The sequence below is a fragment of the Anas platyrhynchos genome, chromosome 28 (genome assembly GCF_047663525.1).
Source record: "Anas platyrhynchos isolate ZD024472 breed Pekin duck chromosome 28, IASCAAS_PekinDuck_T2T, whole genome shotgun sequence".
Classification (NCBI taxonomy): Eukaryota; Metazoa; Chordata; class Aves; order Anseriformes; family Anatidae; genus Anas; species Anas platyrhynchos.
The window spans coordinates 6,668,778-6,695,275 of NC_092614.1; the positions used below are offsets into that span (position 1 = coordinate 6,668,778).

Consider the following 26,498-nt stretch of genomic DNA (forward strand, 5'->3'; position numbering starts at 1 on the left):
TCCGTTTGTCCCGGGGCTTTCAGTCGGGTTATCCAACACCTACCACCAGACACAGACACTGAGAAGAAAAGCAACTCAGTTCTGTACAGCCTGGTGGCCTCTTCCTTTGAAGAGCTATTTGGTTTAGACACTGACTGTGAAGGCTGGGGTGGGAAAATCTTTCCCCACAAAATAAAAAAATTACATTTGTATTTGCAGAAAAAGAAACTCATACCTGTTTCTCCCCATATTGGCAAATATTCATCCTGCTGTATGTCTAGCATGATTTCCAGTCCATTGCCTGTCCCACCCTTGACCGTGGTAAGAAGAGGCCGTCCTTCTTCTCCTGAGTTAAACATGTAGCATTTCCCGTATTTTGTAAACACCTGCAAGGAGGAAAAAAGACAAAGAGCCATATAATAAATGCCTCTTTCCATCAAAAGGTGGGCAGGACAATGAGGAACATCCATGTGCTGTGGCTCAAAGGGAAATATCTTCTGATAAATCTAACCCAGTTTAATAATGTAGCATAAAGTGTCCTCTTTACAGAAAATAAAGGATGGAGAAAAGAAAAAGACGCTTTAGAGCAGAGAACACATGACTTCATCCGGTTGCCCAATCCACATCATGTTCCCTCTCCAAGAAACACAGGCACAGGATATATTTGAGCTTGTACTAAAATACAGCACAATTCCCCCATTTTGTGCTCCACCCACCCCGACTGTATGCTCATCACTGCAGAGGTAGAACCTTTCTCCCCAGTCCCCAGGGGATGCATGGGCTGTCTCCGAAGCCCACCCTGACTCCAAGAAGATCCAGCAGTCCCTGTGCTGATGTCCCTGCTGACCCCTGGCAAGTTAGGGACAAGCAGCACAGAAGCTCTGTGAGATGAGTGGATCGGGAGAGGTAGGAGCTTGCAGGACTGTCTGGGTAGACACTTGCTATGGAGTCATCTCACTTGCACCAAATATCAAACCCGATAGGCACAGGTCATGCCCACTGCTTGGTACCCAGGGGAAAATGGGAATGATACCTGCAACCTCCAGACACCAGAAAAATGCAATATCCTGTTTATCTTCACTCCACCACTCCCCAGGCAATCCCTTGATGGGGATTCAGCTGGCCCCATGCTTGGGCTCAGCCACATTCAGCAATTCCCCCCCACCGCACATCACAACTCTCAGCACTGGCCTGAGACAGGGACCACGAGGCACCTTCGAGTCGCCCCTCACAGTCTTGGAAAGTCTGTCTTGGCAATCAGTAAGCAACTGGCAAACGCCGCTAATGAATACTCAGACTAAAGGGAGCACAAGAGCAAGCGGCACACTGGCAGTAGTCCCATCTGCCTCGGCAGAAATCATCAGTTGCTAACGCATTTGCTGAGATCACACGACCCCAGGATGATTCATAAAGCTACACAGAAGCTGGAGTCATCATCAATTTATTCCTATCAAATATTGACATATGCCTTATAAAGCGCAGCATCAGGGAAGCAGGTGAAAAGAAAACGAGGCTATGGTGGAGCATGAAATCATACTCAAGTTAAAAAACTCCAATTGGAGCAAAAAGGACACAGAGAATACAAAGCACTTGCGGGAAAAAACATGCCCTTTTAAAAAGATTTTACCCAAGTGAAAATCTCTTTTTAATACTTGACTGACCTATTAAACCATTCATGCTGGAAACATAATCTGAACAATAGTAAGCCTGTGTTAGTAGCCAGTGCCTGTAGATGGGTTTTCCCAGATAGGCTGTGAAGGCAGAAGTCACAAATTTCTAATTAGGATAGCTTAAAATACAGGAAGAAGAAAACCTACATTAGTGAAAATCATGGGAAAACAAGCAAGCTTATATATAAAGCAAAGCGCACTGTAAATGCTGAATAAGGATTTAGATTCTGATGCACCCAGAGCAGCCTTTAGCCAAATAAATCCAGGCAATTTTATAGGGCTTTTTATATTGCCCTTTGCAGCTGTAAAATTCTAAGTATAAAACTTCCATTTAGGACATTTTCATCCAACAAAAAGCGACAGGGGTCCACGACTCACTTTGGCTGCACTTCTGCAAGCCCCGCCACAGAAAAATAAATCAAACTGAGCTGAAAAGGAAGGGGCTTTTCCCATCCCCTCCACCTTCAGGAAGCAACCATCAAAGGTAACAGCGAGTCCCTGGGACAAACTGAGACACAGCTTAAATCCAGCATTGACATCACTCCCAGGACTACAAGGAAATGTTTCCAAGGAAGCCCGGTCATTTTCTGCTGCTTATTAGGGCCATCATTAAGCACCAATCCTCACAAAGGCTCCTGACGCATATCTGCCCTTTCAGCTCTGCAGTACCTGTGGTTTTGTACAACCAAATAGCGCACCAGAGTCATGACTGTGATACAGAGAACAGTCCTAACAATGAATCGGGCATCTTTGCTGAAGTACCTACAGCATGAAAACTTTGGGGTCACCACCAGGCTTAGCAGCTAAGCAAAGAAGTGGTGCTTCAGAGGAGAGCAACAAGGGACACATCAGCAAACAGCATGGACCAGGAAGGATGTATAGAGCAAAACAGCCAGGGAGGAGGACCCGCTGTCCTACATGATGCTAAGATTTGTTTCAGGGCTTTTCACTCCTTCGGACCAACTTGAGCTTGGTCCCATGTCCACAGGTGCCACATCTTCCCACTAAGTTTCCTCCATAGGGAGTTGAGCCCAAGATGGCTACTCAATGCAAAGCAAATCACAGTAAGTGGAAATGGTTGGGAGATTTGCTCCCAAAGCTCACTCCTGATCTGACTAAATCCCACGCAGATGCCTCCAGTGAGGATGTGAGCTGGCTGCATGCTGCTCCCACCACTCGCAAACAGTAGCTCTCACAGGGAGAGCACTACCAGGCCTGAAAAGCACTGAGAAGTGAAAATGAAAGAATAAACTGAGGTTGAGGAATAAGAGCCTTTCCCTGCAGGATAAGGTTCTCAGGGAACCTAGGGGAAAGGCAGCCCTACAGCACGTATGGCGATGCTGGTGCTGAAACAGCAACCAGGGGATGCCTTCAGGCAGTCTTCTGCTAGACTTGGCCCTGCAGAAAGCCCAGGCACAAAGGAGCCATAAATTCATCAATCAACCAAGAAAACAAGCAAAGACCAGAAGATGGGACAGGAAGAAGAAAAAGGGAAGAAAGCAACTCTGCAGCACTGCAGCAGGATACCCTGCCCTGCCCATGTAGGAGCACCTCTTGCTAACTCCTGCACCCAAAATACAGCTGCAGCAGCCAACACCACTGCACACAGCAGGACACGCCCACACCAGGAGCTTCACCCCCGCATGCAAACCTCATGCAAACCTCTTCGTGTCCCAGGAAGCACACTCCACCCACCCTGCTCTCCCACGATGCTGCATGGAGCACGGACGTGGCGTTTCACCTCAGCCTGAAAACACCCGCAGAGGCTTAAGACTGATGAAGGCTTTAGGGCCAGCAGCACTGCTTGGGGGGGAATTGTGGAGAGTAGCAGGCATTAAATAGAGCTTCAGCGGGTTTATTTTTCCTCTGTGGTACATATCTCATGTGGTGTCCATACCCCACTGCTGGCTGCCTTCTGCCTCAAGCCCCATGTGAGCTCTTTCCACCACCCATACCTCTCTCGAGAGCCTCAACCACAAGGCTTTCCACCTCTCCCTAAGCAGCTATAAAAGTCTATTTATATCAACATTTTAAAAAAGCATTGCCAAGTTCAAAAATCCATACACATTCATTTCACTTCATATTCAACAGGGCTGTGCTGTTCCTGACCTTCTCACCCTTGCTATGAAAGATTGCTTAGGAAGATAAAGCTTTCTCAGTAGATTCTCTCGATTTCAGGATCTTTTTGGCTCCCTGATAACAGGGCACGGATTTGGAAGGATTCAGACCATTATCGAATCACCTAGATAAAAGGATAGAGATGTTTGGAAAGGGTAACATCACAGTTAGTAGCTGTTGTGGTACACCCGAGACAGTAAACATGAGGCAAACAAGAATGATTTAACCTCAGTGCATTTGTCTTAGGGGAAAACAGCGCTTCATGTTGTTATTAATGTTTTAAATCAAAATGGAAAAGAGACCCAGCACAAGCCAGAAAAAAAATAAAGACATGTGCCTTGAGAATTGTCTAAAAAAAATATCAAATTTTTCCTTTGATGAGTCTCTGGCTATTTTTGACAGTTCCTCTGCACCCATTTAAGTGCAAAGGTAAACATGGTCAAAACGTGTGAAACAGTATTTGAGTGACACAACGATCCCTTCTTTGTGCTGACACACTACGGAAGAAAGTGTGTATCCTGGGGAATTAAAAAGCTGAGCATGGGTATCCCATACAGGCTCCATGTAAAAAGAAGTAGACAATAACTTCAAGAGCTCAGAGGCACAGATAGATCTCCTGCTGCATGTCAAACAAATAGGCCAACAAGGACTGATATTCAAAACACAAGCAAGCCTGGCTGGAGTAATAGAGAAAAAGGTATGTCACAGTTTACAACCAGCATACACAGGACAAGCGTATCTGCTTATAAATTATCCTTTCAATACGGAGCAAAATGATGGTAAAAGCAAGCAATTTGAAGTCTGTAAATTGCTTTTCTAAATCCAGACAAAGATGCAGGCTAGAGCTCGCTGAGAAGGTAAGACATTATTTGTTAGATTAAGGTACTAACCATTCAAAAGAGGGTAAATTAGCATCCTTCACAACCTTTTTCTCTGCAATTGTGGGACACAAAGATTCAGAGATGCATCTTATCAAGTCATGCCCAACAGCATCATGGACAACAGAATGGAGAGAAAAACGAGGGGACTTTCCTGAGCAAGACAGGCTCAGGAGAACAGGAACATGGTGCTGAGGAGCATGGAGATGGGTTTGGGCAGGAACCTACAAGAGATGATGGGAAAAGATCCTTATCAGGAGGAAAGAAGACCTTATTTCTGAGCTTTTGACACCTGCACACAGCACCGCTCTCCTGTGGCCTTCACTGAGGCAACAGTGGCGCCGAGCCATGACGTTATTTCACTTGAGGTGTGAGGAACAGCACAGTCCAGTTGGCTCTATGCAAGTGTATCACAACGGTTCGTTTGTTCACACTCTGGCAGGAGGTAGCAGTACTTTATTTAAAACAAAATGATGGCTGCGAAGAGCAAATTGCAATGGATGCCTACAATAAACAGATTCCTGAAGCATCGAATCCCAAGGGGATCTCTTTCCAAAGGAGAACTAGACAGCAGTGACAGCTTGGTATGGAGGTGACTCACACCTAGTGGTCGGAAAAGACTTCACCTCCCTTCCAAACCTAAGTGCAGATGGACCGAAGGAATCAAAGCCCTATCCCAGGGAGAGACAAGATTTTTGCTAGGAAAAAAAAATAAAAAATTAGATCAGGTCCTTAAAATTGCACTAAATTTCTCTTGGAAGGCTTCCAATAAAACATAACCAAACTTGATAGACAGATGTGAAGCAGGTAGGTGAAACGGAACATTGGAAAGGAACTCTGGAAGTCACTTGTCCAACACTCCTGCTCAAGCAGGGGCACCTATAGCAGATTGCCCACAGCCACATCCAGGTGGTTTTTGAATCTCTCCAGGGATGGCGATTCAAAGAGGGAATCCCAGTACTGAGGAGCAGAAGAAACATAGCACTATGTCTACCTGGCCAAAAGGGCAGAGTCCATCCCAGAATGGTGGGGATGGCAATAACGTTCCCACCCAAGCCTCCTGATCTCAAGTGCTGGCATGGATGTGCTTTTGGGCACCTTAAGCTCCTCCACATTCCCACTACCCTAGCGGCATCTTCAGGGAGGTGCCTTGGGGCACCTCAACCCACAGAAGCAAAAAGCACTGTCTCCAGAGCTGGACACAGCAGTGAGGACACAAGCTAACAGCATCTCAAGCTAACAGCATCCCAGCGCATTGTGCTGTAAAATCAGGTTTTACAGCAACATCTCGAGCTAGGTCTCAAAGCCCTGCAGAGTAGGGCAGGGAACACAAGAGCCTCACCAGCCTTAGGGGCATCCTCTTTGCTGGGGAGGACAATATAGCTCAGACTGACAAAACCACCAAGGGAATATGAAAAACCCACAGACCATGTATTCAAAAGGCAATTTGCTTGGTCAACCGCAAGGTGCAGCTCTTTCAAATGTTAATGTAAACCAGTAGGGAAAACACACATAGATGAAATGTTTGGGCATCTTCTCCCCTTCAAAGAGCAGCCGTGGATTTGTGTTTAAATCTGTGCTTGTTTTGTGTTATCAGAAACCTGGCACAGAAGTATATCAGGCAAGGAAAATATCACCCATCCTTTGTGGTGTCAGGTTTAATCTCGCAATGGAGAAAAGTGATGGAGACGGAGCTCTGGAAAGCAGAGCCATAGAAGTTGTCAGAGATGTGTTTACAAGGACAGGGTTTTCCTTTTGGCCTCTAAAACTCAGACATACCAGTGGGGCTGTCAAGCACCTCTGCAAGGCAAGACAAGGAGATGTTTTGCTGAAATCGGTTCGATGTCTGCCCACACGCCTCTGGGCGCTGTTCCTGTACAACTGCATGGGAGCAGCAGGATGCCAGCTCCTCTGTTATACAAGTCTGCTGTTTTTAAATAAGAAGTTATTGAAGTCCTAGATACTGCCTGAGGCCAAGATGGTCTTGTGTTAGCATTATTATTTTATTTTATTTTATTTTATTTTTTACAAACTAGGAGGCAGCATCCCAACTGTAAGTCTGCCGTTGCTGACAAGCTGCTATATAATGTATAATACACCTTATACATTGACTTCTGCCTTCAAAACCAGTTTTTGCCACTGGTTTGGTTTTTAATTTGTTTATTTTATAGGATGGCATTAAATGTTGCCCAGTAGATGACAGCTCATACCCTTGCATTCTACCTTTCATGTGCAGTTAAACTCCAGCAGCACAAACACAGAAGCACGACAGGCTGGCACATTTAATTCACCATGAGATATTGCCCTTTCCTTCATATTTGTGCAATCAGCCACTCCCTGTAATGGCATATTGGTGCAAGCATTTGTTTGAATGGTGAGTACTTATAGAGGGTCCTTACAGCTGGCATAAATCACCTCCACAGCGATCATTGCAATTTAGCACCAGTTGAGTAGATATTTAAAAAGAAATATAGCACTAGGATTCTGGCAGCAAATGAATAAACTATAATGGTGAAGCTCCAAATATTTGAGAATTATGCTGAGCCATAAACTGAGGGAACTGCTCCCCTCTCTCTGATCCCCATCAGGCCCTAATTACTTCCACCCATGACAAACCAATGCACAACAGCAGTGGTGTCCCACCTGACCATAATTCGTTAGTAGCAGGGACAACACCTGCCTGCTCTCACAAAGGTTCATGTCCCACAGGAATACCAATTAACCTGTGAATCAATCGTAAACTCGGTATCTCAAGTCTTGGTCTGCAGAAAAGCATCCACTGGTCCTCCAAGAACCTGCTGCACACCATAACACCAACACTACCCTCCCTTGGTCTTCAGCGAAACATGCGACATGCAACATGTGAAAGAACTTCTTCACAGTGAGGGTGACAGAGCACTGAAACAGGCTACCCAGGGAGGTTGTGGAGTCTCCTTCTCTGGAGATATTCAAGGCCTGTCTGGACGCTTACCTGGGCAGCCTGCTCTAAGGAACCTGCTTTGGCAGGGGGGTTGGACCAGATGATCTTTCGAGGTCCCTTCCAACCCCTTCAATTCTGTGATTCTGTGATTCAGCTCTCTTTAAAAGACCACATTAATGTTTTATTTCTACTATTAATTAATTTATTTTTTTTTTTACAAAAGCTTTCACATCTTATGAAAATCGATGCCCCAGCACAACTGTAAGGCCACTCGGCATGTAGGAACATGTGTATGTGGGTAAAAAGAGGTCAGCAGTCTGAGACATGTCAGGCTGGGGATGCGATATTGCCAGACTCAGGTTGAATGAGGTCAGAGAAGCTGAAAAATCTGGACGATGCCCTCAGGAAGCAGCAGATGGCATGGAAAGAGAAGCAAAGCGGGTGACTCAGTGTGCTCAGTCCTCCTTCGTGACCATTATGGCTCAGCTTGGCGGTCCGTTGTCCGTCCCTCTACCAGGAGCTCCACACATCCCAGCGGTGGGAGCCCTGGAGCCTTTTAACAGGTGCCAGCTTATGGTGTGAAGGCCAGGATTCATTTGGATAATAATTACAATCTGTCTTCCTAACCTCTCCCCACTGATTCATTTAATGAACTGTTCTTCATTACCCTTGTTGAACTCCTTACTGAGTGGCAGCACGACTCAGAAGTAGCTGCAGCTCTGGGACTGAAGTGTACCACATCACCAATGGCAACGTTGCTCCTTGGCCCTGCCAAAAATACCTTGAGAGCACCTAACGGGTGCCCATGGATCCCCTCAGCACCCATCCACATCAAGATACATATGTGAGCAGCGTGGAGCTTTAGCAAAGGGGGTAGACAAAACATTTGGACTTGAGATGTCAGCATCTACCCCAAAACCCTGCAGCTAAGAAAGGAGGTTATGTACCTAAATGAGGTCTGAAAATGCTGATCACCCATCTCCAGACCTCCAAGCACCTTAAAAACAGCAATCAGCACCCCAAAGCCAAAGCAGAGATAGGGAATTGCTCATAGGCTTGTCCATCATGGTCACCCATACATAGTGAGATAGGCTTGAGACTCCCTACGAGTGGCCTTCACCCCCTCTGCAACCCTTCTGAGACACTGAGAAGCCACATGATAGTTCCCCCTAGCCAGCACTGGGAACATCTGCTCCTCACCCTCACTCCAGCCTCATGTCTGGCACTTTTCAGGCCATTCCCTGTATGAAAGCCCAGCCTTTCTGCAGAGCCCGCGCGAAGGGACGCGTCAGCCTCATGAGAAGAACAAAAAGCTCCAAATACTCCCAGCAGAACAACTTCATCTCATGCCTTTTCCTAAGAAAAAACAGCAACTGCTCCTTCATCGTTACTCAGAGGAGATGAGAACTAAATGTCGAACAGAAAACAGCATTTCTCTGTATTCAGTGAATCCTAAAACCCCAGGAGACTTTTACCACTTCCAGCCCTGAGTGTTTATAGCTTCTGTCTGAAGTGAAATATCTGGGGCACGAGAAAAAGCAAAGCCTGAACCCACCAGGAGTGTGGGGTGGCGTTAAGGACCAGCCTGGCCACCACGGCCAGTGTGAATGGCCACGGCCACATGGTCGGGTGGTGGTTTTATGACCTGTGTCTCTTGATGCACGTGCACTGAGGGCTTTGCACTGCAGGTTCTCGCTGGCATATAATCAAGCCATAATTCAGTGCAGCATCATTTAGGCTGTCAAGTTTCCTCCGCAGTCAATCGAGGAAAGATGTTTCCGTAATGCAATTCCAAGCACTTTAGTTACAGATGCTCAAAAGTTAGCACAAGTGCTCTTTTTGGCTCTCTTGTGATGGCTACGTTATTTGGAAGAGCAAACTTCAGAGTAACCGCATATGTGGTGTGTTATTGCACCCACCGGCTGCATGTAGACCTCCTGGCAATGCCCCAGTGCTGTCCAGTGCAGAAACTCACAGCAAGCAAAGCCATTCCCCACCACTCGTGCATATAAAGCAAAACAACTCCACATCACTCGTGCATGCAAAGAACTCCCCATCGCTCATGCATGGAAAGCAAAGCAAGAGCAACTCCCCAACATGCATACATGCCAAGTCATTCCCCATCATTTGTGCATGCAAAGCCGTTCCCCATCATTCATGCATATGCCACCTGCAAGATGGTGAGCCAGACAGGCAGTCCTCACGTCTCACCTCCCATGGAAAATGCAGTATGTAGACAGATAAAATAGGGCTATTGGCAGTGTCTTGTTCCACAGGAGCATGTGAGGACACCTGCATTCCTTCCTGCCTGTGAGGTGCTCAGAAATTATGGTAACATGAGGAGCACAGCTTTCATAGTCATGTTCATATCATCCTGCTCCGAAGGCAGACAGTGGGAGTTTTGCTGAGTTGGATCAGGCTTGCAATTAGGTGAAATGCTATAGCTTTCAACATATAACCAATGCAACTGCTACCTCATAGGGTAAGATTCTCTCCCAGCTTTGGCTACTGCACTCATGGAGCATGCAGTGTTCCAGAGCCACCTCCGTGTGCTGGCTCCTGGGATGGAGCATGGCGATCCCATCACGCTTCGCCTCTCTGCTCCCTGCTGCATGCCAAAATGCGAAGGCCCCTTGAAGCTCTCCAGAACCCTGCCCTGTCTTTTCCCACCTGGTGCTAAATCGTTCCTGGTGACAGCTGCAAAACAAATGATCCCCTCATGGCAGGGAAAATATGAAAATAATAGCTAAAGTGGATTTTATCCCACCTAGCTTTAGGTCCCTATAGTAAAACCTGGAGTTAAACTCTACTACCAAGCCCCATGCAATCAGTAGGGAAAGGCAAGAACATAGCAGGAAGGGAGATATGTATATTGGTAAAGACAGATCTAGGGATGGATCCATATGTCTAAACCACATGGGTCAATGCAGAGAGGCACAGCACTGCATGGCCACTTGCTTACAGAAAGGTATACAAAATGTCATGCCCAAAATTCAGAGTGAATTTTATTACAAAAAGAGAATTTGTAACCATAGTCCCAACTTGCTGTCCATAGGAAGTCAAATGTTTCTGCTCTGAACTTCTGTAAGTTTGGCAGAGCAAGCACAGCCTGGGATGTGGCTGAAATTTTGGGGTTACTTTCATTGCTGAGGACACAACAAACTTAACTGTGTGATTCCAGGGTAAACTGGTACAGACAGGCAGGGAGAAAAAAATATCATGCTTGTAAAGGGAATGGATTAAATCTCAAAATCATTGAGTGGCAGTAAAGCAGGCACAAGACGCTGGTATTTTTACAGTCACTTTTGAGAGCAGAACCATGCTGGAGAAGAGGGGATCTGATATCGCAGCCCAGTGTGGGCTGCACCCGAGCATTGTGGTCCCTCTGTGTTTCCACCAGAGGCTGGTCACAGCAAGATCTGAGACCATGACAGCAGTCGGGCAATGATGAGGCTCTCAGCAACTGCCCTTGACTCCCATTGGGTTAATATAGATCATTCCCAATGACTTTTTATGGTGGATTGAATTAGATTTGGGCTGTTTGGACTACTTACTAGCACAAGGCAAGCGGCTGCAGCCACACAAGGCAAGCCAGCACAGACACTCTGTGAGCTTCCTTTGGCTCAAGGATTAACCTCATTTAGCTTTTTAATTTAAATTACTGCTGAAATAGCCAATTCAGCAAGAGGTTTTATAGCTGCTATTTATTATTTGTACAGCCACAGCACCAAGCAGCACGTTGCCCTTTCAGAAACACAGCGGGGCCACACGACTGCTAGTAATCATATCCAAATGACTCGATCGAAGCTCCAGGATAATGCACACAGCAAAACCCCAGCTCTTACAGTGTGTTGAAGGAAAAGCAATGCCATTGAAGAGAACAGTGGCAAAAAGAAAACGTAAGTGCAAAATGCAAATAAATGCAAAGGAAAAAGAAAAAGAAAAAGAAAATCAAACAGCAAAGTGCATCAAAGCGTGTGAAATCAAACCTGCACCCCTCCCCTCCAGGGCTATCCCACTTCATTGCTGGTGATGCGTGAAAGTCAGCCTGACCCCAATTAGTTGAAAGGCAAATTTTTTCTCCTTTTAACTCTTTATTCCACTCAAAACCTTTCTGAGAGATGCTGATAAACATGGATTTTTGGCTTAAATGTATCAACGGTCACCATCCTGCCTGCAGCAGCACTGCCCGAAGGTCTCCCCAAGCTCTGGGACATTTTGCTTCATAAATTCATAAAACGCAGCAAAAAGAGAGAGACAGAGAGATGGCTCCATTACAGTGAATGCGATGTGGAACAGGACACAAAGGAGACAGGAGCTCACTCTGCATCTGTCCTTAAACATAACACAGATATTTACAGCAGAGCCCTCAGAAAAGTCTATTTATAGTCACTTGCTACCAAAAGGCTTAGGTGCCCAGCACCTACTTCTTTATGTTTTTACAGCAAATTTGACACTCGAAAGGGACTCAAAGCTCTTTATGGCAAACAGTTTCCCTGCCTCAGAGACGTGAGCAGCAGCACCAAAATACACATATACTTCGTCTGCCCTAAGGAGCCTGCACTGGTTATCACGCACAAAAACTCCCCTCAATTCAGTGTGCTGGACTTTTTAATTACAGCTTGCTGATTTGATGCTGCTTCTGCACTGGGCAGCCTTTTCCCTTCCTCGGGGCACCCAGCCTTTGCATCCTTGCAGCCAGGGAAGTTGGAAGTAGCTACTTGCCTCTTGGTAACAGCTACAAAAGGAGTAGGAAACGCAAGACAAAACATGCTGGCTCCCAACAGCTCTCCTTGGATGGGAGGAGCCAGGTTGGGCTGGGGTCTCACCTCCCTGGGCATCACCAGCCCTACATGGGGTCAAACAGACAGATATTTGCACCAGGCTGTATATATTTTTGTCCTCATGTCTTTGCTTCTGGCTCTTTTTCAATTATTTCCAAGATGATGGATGAGATGACCTTTACATTTAAAAGATGGGCTTTTAGTTATTTATTTATTAAAACACCCTTTCCAGTTATGTACTGCCAGCTCCCTGGGGCGTTTCAGACACAGAGCTGACTGCCTGGATGGGAGAGAGCCCGCACTCGTGCGGGGAAGAGCATGGGCAGACAGACGCTTGCTGTCACCGCCTCTCGGGCTCTGGAGCATCTTTGAGCTGGAGTCCTGGAAACTGGAGCTGAGTGCAAGTAACAATAAAGCCAACATGGCTTGTTTCAGTGGTTTTAGTTCCTTTGAGTTTGTAATAACCTTGGGGAATGGGCTAAAGTTGCGCCAGGGGTGTTTTAGGTTGGATATTAGGAAGAATTTCTTTACTGAGAGGGTTTTTAGGCAGTGGAATGGGCTGCCCAGGGGAGTGGTGGAGTCACCATCCCTGGAGGTCTTTAAAAGACGTTTAGATGTTGAACTTAGCGATATGGTTTAGTGGGGACTGTTAGTGTTAGGTCAGAGGTTGGACTCGATGATTTTGAGGTCTCTCTCAACCTAGACAATTCTGTGATTCTGTGATATTCAGAATTACTCCCCCTGGGCAAGCCTGCACTGGGCAGGAGCAGCATCTCCTCGCACCCAGTCTCATCTTGTGCAAACGGCAGCATCTCACAGAACCGCACCCACTGCTGACCGTAAAATTAATCCAGATCCTTTCAAAACACACAGTCAACCTGCTGTGGCAGTGAATTTTAGAGGCTGACTACAGATTGTATGAAAGTATGGCTTTTTATTTGTGCTAAATTCACCAGTCATTAATTTCATCAAGTGATGCAGTGCCACCCATGGGGCAGGTACAAGTTGGAGAGAAGCCACCGCCCAGGTGTAAAGCCCAGCGACTGCTGCTACAGAGGCAGCAGATTGCAATAATGCACAATTTTGAGCACCTGCACCCAAAACATTGGTATTTTTATTTTCAAGCACTCCCTGGGGTGCCCGCGGACAGCACTGCTTTGGCCTCACTCTGATTTACTGCAGCATCAGTCCCCAGTGCAGCAACCAAAGGGGTTCTGAAGGAGGGCAGCCACCACCGCCAGTGACTGAAGCATCCTCTGATCCAAACATAAATGACCCCAAAAGCCCAGAACAAAGGTTTCCAAAGGCAACTCCATGAAATACTGTCTACACATATACACTCTCTTTGCCTTTTATTTTAATCTTTATGCAAGCAACATGCATTGGCTCCTACCCTACTAAAGCATGAGAGAAAAGTCTCACAAGGAGAAAATACCTACTATGGAGAAAATAAATAAAAAAATAAAAAAAAAAGGAACAACCCTTTGAATGTGCAGAACAGTCAATGCCTGAAAATATAGATATCATGACTCCCTTACCAACTTTCCCCTGGTCTTATTCTATGTTTCGCTTCACAAGAGTAAGCCTACAGTAATCAGGAACAAAATTCAACTCTAAAAATGTAAAATCCAGCTGTTCAGAAATGTAAAGGCTTTATTTTGTAATTAATTTGACACTAACTACTGAAAGGCTTGGATCTTTAGCAATCACGGAATAAAGATTTTCATTCTCTCAATTTCGAGGAATTTTATTTGAAGCGTTTTATACTCCCAATGATATCCTGCACGTCCAGCCCATAAATGCACACAGGTCTATTTCCTTAGTGGCATCAATAAGAAAGGCTATTTCGCTAGCTTTGGTGGACTTTCAAGGTAGTTTTACAACAAACCTGCCTAGAAAGGGGATAGGAGATTGAGCTGCTTGATGCCTGCAGAGGAAACCTGAGAGCCAACAAAAGCAGTAGCAGCATCCTGCGAGTGGCCGGGGAAGGAGGCAGTGCTCAGGAGCAGGAAGGGGGTGAGGACTGCAATGAGCTGCCTTTTCAGATGCTGCACAGGGGTGGCAACACTGCTGTGGGTCAGCACAGGGCCTGCAGAGATGTTGCAGCAAGGGATTTCCTGCTGAATGATGTAAAGCAGGGAGCGATGTTTGGTCACATCAGAAATGCTTTTTGCAGCAGAAACAGGCTGAAACAAGGGCTCCAAATGATGTTTCACTTGGAAGGAAAGAGCTACCATGCAACCCACGTGCCAGACAGATTAACAAAGCTACATTGTTGGAGAATTATCTCTGGGTAAGCAATGGGAAACTTCAGCAACTTCAAGATCAAACCTTTTATACATATTGCGCCATTGGTGAAGTAAATCCCAGCAAGCCTTTGGGGGCATGCGGTCTGTCCCAAAAGACCAGGAAAAATGGGAGAAATGACAAGCATTGCTAAAGTGGCTAAAGCTACACAGACCCTCTTTTGGGTGCTTGGCAGAGGGGGGATGTGGCATTTCTCACTGGAACCAGTGAAGCCACAAATGACATTTTGGTTTTGTATCCAGAACCACTCATTGCTATAGCTCCACCTATTTGCAACTAACTGCAGAGCCTCCCTACATCCCATCAGAGTTGTACCAGAAGAGCTAGGAAGCAGCAGAACAACACTGAGGAATGTGACAGCTTCATCAGGGCGATGCAGTTTGAATCTGGGTGGTTTTCCTGTGTTTTTTCCCCCCAGATTTGCTGCCCTGTAGCTGCACCAGGCAGTCCCTCGGCCATGGCCTTGCCGCAGCAAAATCAGAAACACAGAAAACAAGGCTGAGCACCGCTGGAAGCTTTCTGCACTTTCATGTCTCCCTGGTGGCTTTTTAAAAGGATCGCCGGATCCTGGAAAGCTGCACACATTCTGTCGAGGACTTTTACAGATGTTTGTTCCCAACCAAGTCAGCTATTGAGTCAGCTTTGCAGATCATCGTCATCTGAACTAATGCAGCCTGAGCTGGCCTGGTCATAGCAGCTTTCACAGCTGACCTGTCCCTGTCCATATAGAAAGAGGGAAGGGAGGTGGTGGAGGAAAAGTCAAGTAACGTAGGAGGATAGAGAGAGGAAGGCAGGGAGGGTTTCACTGCATGGAGGCGGTCCTGCTCTCTTTACTGTCTTAGCTTTGGCTGTCAGAAAACCAAAAGGCAGCTCACCCTGTAAGACAGTTGTGTGATATTCTCCCCATGGTCACTTGTCCTACTTCTGCCTTCACCCCTACTGAGGGTAATTCCTTTCTCCATGCTTACATCTGCAGCAGCAAGAAATAAAGGCTTGAAATTACACTGCTGTGGGCCTGATGCTCCCATGAGAGCCAGCTGCAACCTCCTGGGGCAGGGATAGTCCCCTTGTGCCACTGCTCCAGCACCGTGGTCCAAGGCTGGGTTTGGAGCCATAGTTTCACAAAGCAAAATGATCACAACCTGCAGCCTCAGGCATGACCACAGCAGTGTCTTCCATCACTGGCTAATCCTCGCTTCCCAGCCTTTAACGTTTCAACAAGAAGGGATGTATCAAACATGGTATGTGCTGCGCGACGCTTTGTGCAATAACAAACAGCCGAGCATCTCGGGGCAAGACGTGCTCCTCGCTCCCCTTAGTCTTCCTGGAGCTTAGCGACTCAGTGGGTCTTGGTCAGCGTGTCCTGCTCCTTCCCAGAAGGGCTTAGCTCCTCCACCAGAGAGGTGCCGTGAGGAGACAAGCTGCCCTGTATGCAGCAAAGGCAGACACACATCTCAAGCACAACATGCAGTTACAGGAACCATTTACCGAGGAGGTCTGGAAGAATAACAAGCAGGGAAAGGACCAGTGTCAAGGGACAGAAGCGTTTTGCTCAACAGCACCATGAACCCAACGCAAATCAGGAAAGAGGGATTATCAGAGATGAAACCAAAAGGGGATCTCCCCTGACTATTCAACCAGTGAGGAAATGTTCCATGTACCTACCCACAGCCATCTTCAGGGATTAGTAATTATTAGTCAATTAAAAGCAAAGCAGCTTTAGGTTAGAGCAACTGCAGCTGTCTGAAATGCTAAAAGCTTCTGCAAAGCAATGTGATAACTTGGGTCATTATTCCCTCCACACCTTATTACTTTAGTTAGTCATTGCATCAGGTTACTTCCCTTTGCTCCTGGACTGCGTGGCTGCTCTGCAAGGCTGCCTTATTTGCAGCATATTTTATTATCACCAAAGCAGGGGCTGACAGCTTGAAAGCTTATTGTTGTTAACGTAATAACAGAGCTGGCGCAGAACCAAATTACAAATTGCAGAGGCAACCAGCCGACCCCACACAAGCAAACCTGAACTGGAAAACCAGCAGAACTGAAAAACTCCCTACAACCTTTCCCTTCTGTCACACATTGGGACAAAGGGTTGCAATTGCAATTAAAGCAGGAAGGTGAAGCATGGATTTCTCTCCTTAAGTCTAAGTCTCCCAAGGAGATAAGTGTATTAAGGCAAGCATCCATGGGAAAGAGAAAAAAAAAATGAAAACAGCAGAGACGTATCAGGTTTTGCTAGAAGCCATGGAGAAATAAAGGCTCAAGAAGCAAATGCAAACTTTTTCCCCCCTAAGTTTCTACACCATCAAAAGCAGCGGGGTGTGCAGAACCACTGTGGGCAAATCCATACCTCAGGGACATGATGCACATCTGCTTCAAATCCATCTCAATTAAGCAGCCAAACTGACCTATGCTTAGAAATCAAGCATGCAATTTACATTAACACAGGACATTAACGTAGACCTTGCTCAAATGATGTTTGCTTCTCCACTTTTTTTTTTTTATGAAACACCACTCTTTAAGTAAAGAAAGGTAAATAGTAAAGAAAGGGAAATATGAAGGGCAACATAGGGACCTCAGCTCAGGAGAACTCAGGCTCTCAATTCCTGCCACGATGTCATGAGGTATAAGCTAAACAAGCAGGGAACAATGACTGGAGCTTAACATGGAGACAATAAAATGGACAAAAACCATCAGTGTTTGCAAAGCAGGTGGGGATGTCAGAGGGGGCCATGGGACACTGGCCTCTCTGGCGCAGGATACAGAGACGGTGGCAGTCAGCCATGCAGAAAATTGCAGGATGCCATAAAAGCAATTTGATTTCTGAAGCCATACAAGCAACGTGTTTTCTGAAGCCTTGCTTTTCAGCAGCCCGTAGGGCTGTGCCATTTGGTTTTGAGCTGCATTTTATACCTCTGCCTTGTCAGCTAGGGCTGCAACATCATGGTTTAGCTTGTCTATAAAATGCTCCCATCTCAATTGCTGGGAGTTACAGCTGGGTTCAACACGGCCAACTGCTTTGCAGGAGGCTGCAGGATGCATGGCCTAGGCTGCAATGTCCCCCCCGCCCCAGGGAAGCTTGTGAGAAAACAGATGAGCTGGCTTGGAGTTACCTGGAGCAGCCTCTGCAGCTGAGACCTGGTTTACAAAGACTCCAGCTGAAGAAATCTCTGCTTTTGCATGGGCTTTTGGTGTCTTTTTTTTTTTTTTTTTTCTTGTGTGGAAGTCTCATGAGACTTCAAGCAAGCACAGAAGGTGTGAAATCCTGCACCTTCATCTTATGCCAAGTTCTGCAATCAGTGCCGCTCTGTGCTGCATCATCTCTGAAAAAGAATGCCAAGTTGTAGGGAAAGGATATATTTCAATACACAATGAGAGAATGGAGGCCTAGCAGTGCTAATAACATTTATTTTTTAGTCTGCCCTCCCCACAATTTGTGTTTCAGGTCAGGGATGTGCAAACTTCCCTGAGGGGCAAGCTCTTTTTGTTAAACTGAAAGCTCTTTGGGGCAAAAAAAACAAACAAACTGGAGGCTGATGTCCTTAGGACACTGACCACAACACATCCTGCCTACAGCTGGCACCATGGAAGGATCCTCACAACCATATAAAACCCCAAAACCATACAAAACCCCAAAACCATAGCTCTCCTGCAGGGCTGGGATTAGACACCGTGACATTTATAGTACTTGTAATTATTTTAAAGGCTATTTGCTCCGCTTTATGGAAGAAATAATCCTTTACAGCTTGGTGCCATGCCATTGAGAAACCACTCACAATTCATTAAAGTTATGTTTTAAATACCAATGTGTGACCCTGCCACCTTTTGAGCTCTGAGTAGTGCAAGAACATTGAAAATTCTCATTTCCAATGGTGTTACTTGTCAATCCTCAAACATCACAGCAAGCTCTTTGCTTCCAAGTGACCAAACATCATAAAATAAGATTTTCTTAATAAACCTCCATTAGCATTTCACCTTGAATTCAATTCACAACTGCCGCCTTATTGGAAAAAAATCTGCCAGAATGCAGAAAGAAGCATGGCCACAGTGCTGCCAGGCATCAGACACCACGGAGGGCAAATTAGGGGTAACCAATGTGAGTGGTTGGGGTGCAAATAAAATGTTTCTGCTCCTTTACTCACCAGGGAGAGCAGCATTCACTTGGCTCCATGGGTCAACGCAAAACCGTGTCTCGTGCAGCACCTGGGGGCCACTTTTGTTTGACATTTTTGTCAATGGGTGGCCTCCAGATATGCAGGAATTGTGGCACATCCCTTCCCCAGTCTCTGGGTGATGCCTTAGAAAAGCCAATTTGCCCACAAACACAGCAAGTCCCATCCAACCCCCAGCATGCATTAGCTCCGTACTTGGAGATTTAGGGGTGTGTGTGTGTGTGTGATTTTGTTTGTTTTTCCTCTCAACACAAACCAATTGCTCCTGTGGTTATTGAACCACAAAGAAAAGGAAGATTTTTTAACACACTCTTTGTTCCCCAATTATTTGCACTTCATAATTTTATCAATAACCTGTTGATTAAGGAAAGAAAGAATGATTAAAAAATAAGGTTACTAATGCGGAAATTTTCTGTCCAGAAAGTTTTATTTAATCTTTTAATTTTAATAACCGGAGCTCTTGCTGCCAAATGGTTGCTGTAGTGGTGGCACCGCCAGCTCGACTTCCCCAAGCAGTGTGCCCTCCCTGCACTTGGTTATCACATTACCCGTTGTTTCATGACTTTTATGAGCTCAGACAGACCCCTTTAGCTAATCAGTGTTAATGGCTACCTGCTCCATCTTATCCAGGTCAGTGCATTTTGAGGAAAGCATGTCTAAGTACCTCTGGGTCTAATAAGTTTTTTAATAATCCTCATGTGCATGTACTGGGCATGCATGTGCTAGATAAAATGCTGTGTTTTGTTAGGACCACAAGCAGTTGCCTTCAGAGCTCATCTCCCCAAGTCTCCCCTTATCCCCATAGTGTGCAGGTCTCCCATTGCCACTGCTCTACCCTGTAGCTGGTGGACACATGAAACAAATCCGTTAATCCAGGAACAAGCAAGAAAAATCACAGTATACCCCCCCATGGCAATGTTTCTCCGTGCTTTTGAAGAGTGGTGGGGGTTAGACAGCAAGAATGTAATTAATCTCAGTTCACGTTACCTATCAGCAATGTGCCAGGTACACAACCAGGGATGCTGCAAGGACACAAGTCACCCATTCCCTTCCATGTGCACCTTCGGATAAGACAAACTGTACCTTGAGTGGGTCTAACTCGCTTTGCTATGGGGGAAATCTGTGTCTCAGATATTCTCACCCTGTATGCTGCTGACACCCTGGGAGCATCACTTCATTTTTATCAGATTTTATGCAAAACTCCCAAATCTGCTCTTGACATTAAAATCTTCCCCAAGGAAGCATCAGGCAGCTGGGGCTCCCGCTGTGGTGATACCTTCAGCACAGAGCAATGCTCTGCACCCACTCCCACCACCCTGGTCTTGAATTGAGCCCTGGCACTGAGCCACAGGTGGGTGCCATGGGGCCAGACCCTCTGCCATAGCAATGTCCATCTTTTTTCCACTGGCTTCTTTCTAGAGAGCACCATGAGTGAGTCACCTGCTTCATAACTTGTAGTTCAGATCTCAACTGCTGCACTAACCCTAACCAGCCTCTGCCCACACACAAAGCACGATCAAAGTTGATTCAGAAAGATAACGGCTCCCAGCCTCCCATATGGAGTGGTCATTATTTACTTATGAAGTGATTTTTCAGATTGTGACCGTGCAAGCAGCAGTGGCCAGGCATGGCCAGACTGTTTTGCTTCAGAGCACAGGGAACATATTCTCCGTGCAAGGAAGCATCATAACTGGGGTACAATCATGCTCCAAAATTCATTGCATCTGGGGCTTTTTGAGATGCAGAAAAGCCCAGATGCTTCAAGGCTGCTCTGTGCCCTGCCCCTCTTACCAGCACCTGTTAATCCATAATTATCCCCATTTTGGAATAGTAGCAATGAGTGTTGGATTAAAACACCCTGCCTAAACCACCATTGCTTTTCTGGGGGACAAGGGACCTCAAAAGGGCACTGAAGGCACTGTCCCCACAGGTCTCAAGAGCAACCCAAGTTAAAGAACTGCATTGCCATCCTACAGGTAAGCAGATGGGGCCTCTCCACATTCTGCTCAGCCCACTGATAAATTGGTCCTGCTGGCACAGCTGTGATTAATGCCCAAGATGAGTAGTTTTCTTGCTTTTCCCCCATTCCTCATCTGAGATTTTTCTAAGTAAGGTGACAGGCAATGCTGCCAATGTTTAATACATATACTTGCTGTGAAACACTCCCAAAATTAAGTCTTAAAGCCTCAGGAAGACAGGCACATGACAGCCTTCCTGCTGTCCCCACCATCCATACATGAGCGGGAGCTTTTCAAAAGCTCTCTGGTCCCCAAGCAGGTCTGCTTGGGGAAGCATTAGTTTCCTTGCCAAAATCTGGGACGCTGGTTTCAGCCCCTCAAGCAGACTCAAGCCCTGTTTTTCTTTCCTATCAGGCAAAAAGAATCACAGCGTGGTTTGGGGTGGAAGGCACCTTAAAGCTCATCCAGTTCCACCCCCTGCCATGGGCAGAGCCCCCTGCCTCCAGCCCCATCCAGCCTGGCCTTGGGCACCTCCAGGGATGGGGCACCCGCAGCTCCTCTGGGCAGCCTGGGCCCGGGCCTCACTGCCATCAGAGGGAAGAGTTTATCCCGGATATCTCATCTCAACCTCCCCTCCTTCATTTTAAAGCTGTTCCCCCTTGTTCTGTCACCACAGTCCTGACAAATAGTCCCTTCCCAGCTGTCCTGCAGCCCCCTTGAGGCACTGGAAGGCTGCTGTAAGCTCTCCCTTCTCCAGGCCGAACACACCCAGCTCTCTTAGCCTTTCTTCACAGGCGAGCTGCTCCAGCCCCTGAGCATCCTTGTTGCCTCCTCTGGCAACAAGCTGTTCCCACAGCTCCACATCCTTCTTGTGCTGAGGCCCCCAGGCCTGGATGCAGTACTGGAAAAAAAAAAAAAGCCATGAGACTGTCACCTGTCTCCATGTTTGCTACTGACTTTCCACATGGCCTCAGCCACGTCATCTTACATGACCCCATCCACACCAGTGACCTGCTGCATGCACTCCTGCTGTAACTCTGTCATCCTATCTGCTATTGCCTGGACGCCTGCAGAATGAGGCTCCTAATCTCAAATCCCTTTTCAATGTATGCTAAAAATGTATCAACTACAAGCACTAACCAAATGTGTTTACCCATGCCAGTTACATTCCTGGCAGTGCAAGGGATGCTCTCAGTGAGGCAGTACCTATTTAGTGCTGGGGAGGTACCATCACCCCAGAACCGAGCAAACTATGTAGATAATAAATCCATCCCTCTCCTCCACGAAGGGAAGGGACTTTGTGGTTGTAGGTGCAAGAACTCGGATGGGACTGGTGGTAGCTTGCAAGGATGCAGGGATTATTATTGTTCTCCAGCAAGGTCCTCCAGCAGGTGTTTAAAAGGGTCTTAGTTCAAGACAGGTTTGCTAGGTGCTACAGCAACAATAATGAGTAGCTCCAACTCCCTGAAGCCAAAATTGAGCTGACATAAGCACGAAATAAGTGACAGAGCTCAAGACATTACCTGGGGGTGGAGAGTTAGGCTTTAAAGAGACTGTAAGGAAGGAAGCAGGTACACGATGGCTAATCTCCTCCAACCAGCAATTAATCCCATCCCTGCATCAGCAGCCATCACTCACATTGCTCCCAGGGCAGAAAGACAGTGGTAATATAGCACAGCACATCTGGAGAACAAAACAACTTTATGGTCAACTGTTCCAAAAACTGTCCAAAACCTACCAAACTTTGCAACAAGCACCACGGCACACAGAGGCTTGCAGAAGGAGCGGGATGGCTTCATTGTGCACCTCAGCACAGAATTCTCTGGATGAGCATGCTTTATCAGCCAGTGAAACAGTGAAAGGAACTTAAGGTAAATTGATAAAGAGCATTAACCTCAGAATGAACTATCACTTCCAGTCCTGCAGTGGCCATATTTGGCTTTGAATTTTAACTAAACAAGGTTAAAGCCTCTAATTCCGGAAAACCATCTTGCGGAGAGCTTTAATGCGTTCTAATGAGCTTCTCTGAATCCTAACATAATTCTCCACTTGCAGCATAAACTACAACACTGAAATCATAATAAAGCATGAAATTGCCCTGTGGACGCGAGAGAATATGGTACAAAAATGAAGCTTATTATTATCTTGAGCTGTCAACAGTCCCTGCAAAACACCTGCTGGAAGGGGCCAAAGTGCACATCCCGGGCTGAGCATGTGTCTGAGGTCCCTTCCTGGCATCAGGTCAGTGCAAAGTGCAGGCTCTGCGACATCTCTGCATTTAATCTGCAGTTTAAAAGCACAAGGAGGGCAAGAGGCTGAGTAAATGCATTTCTCTGCATGAGATGTGAATCCATGAAGTCTGCCGTGCAGAAATATTAATACTGTCTGTGCCACAGACTGTCTTTGGGAGATCGAAAACAGCTCAACAAGCAGGTGTGGAAAAAAAGGCGACAGATTTTTGCATGAGTAAGGCAAGATAGATGTGTTTGGGAGAAAAGGAAAAAGAGAAAAAAAAAAAACACCAAAACCCACCAAGAAAGCAACAGCCTCCCACATGAGAGGGTAAGAAGAGGAGAAGTGGGAGCACCTGGGGATAAGCGGTTTTCCTCCCCAGCATCTCAGCACCAAGGGATGCTGACACAGTGAACTGGAACAGAAGCCCCCTTTGCCCCTCGCATCAGGTTCCCTGTGGCTAAATGAAAGGATTAATTTTCCTACCTGAGAAGAGGTTTGGACCCTACTTCTCTTAAAGGCCAGGGAGACTTCCTTGCTTCACAGTTGTCTGCAGCAAGGCAGTGAAGTGGGTGTGAACATCAGTGATTTCCCTCTGGGGGTTTGTTCTCCAAGGAGAGACCTACAGAGTGGTCTGATACCCACCACCACAACACGCCCATCAGCCCCTCAGCTCTGTCTGTGTCGGGCTGCAAAATCCCCTGGATGCCAGCAGCTCCCTGAATCCCTTCCCGAAGCAAAGCTTGTCTCCGAGGGCAAGGACAGATCAAGAAATGTCACACCAACCAAACGCCCACTACTCCTACCCATGTGCTGACACCAACTGCATGGTAATGGATGTGGCTTTATTTCAAGACTCCACACTTCAAGACTCAGGACTTAAAAAACAACTTGAACAAGGTGAGGATAGGGCCCATGAAGCACGTCTCCACGCATAGCTGTTGTTTGATCTCTGCCCCCTGGCTCCTCCTTGCCATCACTTTGTTGCAATCATTTCAGATGCTTTCCTTAGCTGCTGCCTGGGTCATGCTGTAAATCTCCTCTCCCGCTGCCTAATTGCTCAAATTATTAAAAACATATTCATAAAACTGAATATTGCAATATCTAGACATGCTTCACCTCTTCTCCTTGCTCTTTGTCCTGACATCAAGATAGTTGATAATCTCCTCCCTGTGCTCCGGCACTTCTCCTGACCCTGCTTCGGTCTCTTGAGCTCTCTGCTTTCCAGATGCTTTCAATTTAGCTCCTCAAAATGTTTTAATAGAGGCAGTATTTTGTAAAAAACTACTGTTTCATTATTTCAATATATTTTAAAGGTTTCACTTTGTTAAGGAGAAGGGTGATGGCAGGGACACAGACCCCAAGATCTGCAGGAAGGTTTTTATCCTGGTCCTTCCCAGCTTTGCATACAGCCCTCCCGAAACACCTGGGATGTGCTGCAGAAGTTCCTCTACTTAAACCCAGCCAAAACCATTGCAAACTACTCCAAACCACTGCATTTCAACATCCTGGACCCAAGTCACCTTTAATTTCCCAAACAGACTTTGCCAGCCCTGTGCAGCAGCAACAGGTTAGCAGCAGGTTTGGGATGGTCTGAGATTTTGGCTAGAATTTCTCAAGAAATGTTTTAACATGGTTTACTGAGGCATTGGGATGCCTCCCACTAGTGAAAGCTTGGTACCCTGAAAAGAAGCTAAATAAACAAATAGTCACCTTTTCATGACTCAAGCCTGCTTTCCGCTCTATATTCAGTATTGTATCTGCTTATTCCCTCAATTTAAACACTGAGTTTAAATAAGAATTAAAAGGAGAACACACGGGGTTATTAAAGTGTTGGTTTTCAACAACAACCTAAGTCTCCCAGGCTGAGGAAGGGCTCCTGCAATGCACAGGAGTATCCCAGGGGCGTGCAGGGAGCCACTGCATGACACCTGGCACATGTGGGTTTGTGCATCCTCCCTTCTGAAAGTCAGAAACCTTTCCCCGGCATTGGTAGAAAATTAGTTTTTTGTTTTTGTTTTGTTTTTTCCTGTCAAATCATGCACTTCCGGTATCTGCTGGATTCATACTTTCTCAATGTTCTTTTGTGTTCCTTTCCCCCGCCCCTCCCCCCCGGGGAAAAGCATTTTCCAGGGAAAAGCACTTGGCCTTCTGATGGCACAGAGGGACGTGGGGTGCCTCCTGCCCACACTGGGGAAGCCTGGGGCACACAGAAAGGCAGCTCACAGCATCGATGGCATTTCAGACCCTTTTGTTTTGTGGTCCAAATCCCCTGTGTGTGTTAACACCTGGAAAAGGGGGCTAAAGATCACGCTTTCCTGGGCAAAGTCATCACAAACATGAGACATCCTTCCCTGGGCATCCCACCCCACTCGGAAAGATCCGCAAACAGCTGGGGGGCTGGGGGGTTATACAGAGAATGCACTGTGCTGGGCAGGGAGCTACAAAACAAGGGACAAATCCTCCTGAAGACTGACTCCTGTACAGAGGCAGTGGTGGAGGGCAGGTGGAGCATCACAGCAGCTGCAAGACCTTTAAGGAGCGGTGGCTGTCCCCTTCTTGTCACCGATGTGTCCAGACAGTTTTCTCAGCAAGGGTGCACTGCATTGGCCGCACAGGCCTTGGACTCCTGTTCCCTTTCCTAGCCCGTTTGTAATTTAATTTACTTTCTGGAAGCTTGGTTTTAAAGAACAACACAAGGAGATACCCGAAAACATTAATTTAGAGAGCAACATGTTTTCAGCTCCTCTAAATAGAACTAAAGCAAGTTGAAGGCAGGAACAAGCCAGTGCCACCAAGCAAATCTCAGGATGCCTTAAAAGAAAAGCAACCTTACAGCTTGAATAAGTATTCTGCACAAGAGTACAAAGATGTATGAGGTTTATTTCGCTTTGCTCCATGACTGCTATAAAGTGCCAAGATCTGTGCAAGCTGCCACTGAACCAATGTTTTGTAAAGAGGTACAGAAACGCTGAATGAGGGTGAACTTGTTCAGCACCCTCCCTGGAGCTGTGCTTATTTGATTTATGTCCTGGCTCAAACCTCACGCAAGCCTTGGGAGAGCCATCCAGCCTGGCTATGCACTTCAGCAACAATGTAAAAGCAGAAGGAAAAACATTTATTGTCTCCACAAACCACTGCAGAAGCTCAGTCCTCCCCTGCAGAATGTTTCCAGCTACAGAGCAAAGGTTATATCTAGTTCTGCTGTGGCCCCCCAAAGGGAACCTCACAAATCCCTGATTTGAAATTATGAAGTGTCCAAACAGGGCTTTTCTCAAACTTCCCAGTTCTTTCTAATTGTGAGGCTGGAGTGCCAATGCAGCCCTGACGTTTGGACAAAATTCAAATACGTGGTGACTCAGGGAGCAATGAGTGAGTGGTTGTTTTTTTTCCCCAGTAATATTCAATGCAACTGAAAGGTAGTGGTTGCGGCCCAAAAATCTCTGCACGAGTTATCTGGATATCCAGTAAGGCGTAAAC

The 26,498-nt window shown here is 46.4% G+C and overlaps 1 protein-coding gene across 4 annotated transcripts in view; it reads right to left on the reverse strand.

Annotated features, from left to right (window-relative positions):
* The window catches only part of ASIC2 (acid sensing ion channel subunit 2), a 551,273-nt gene that overhangs the window by 51,104 nt on the left and 473,671 nt on the right, over window positions 1-26,498 (reverse strand). For all 4 annotated transcript variants that reach the window (XM_072028738.1, XM_038168725.2, XM_072028739.1 and 1 more), the window contains exon 2: window positions 215-365. In XM_072028738.1, the coding sequence (XP_071884839.1) occupies window positions 215-365 (151 nt within the window). The remainder of the gene's footprint in view (window positions 1-214; window positions 366-26,498) is intronic.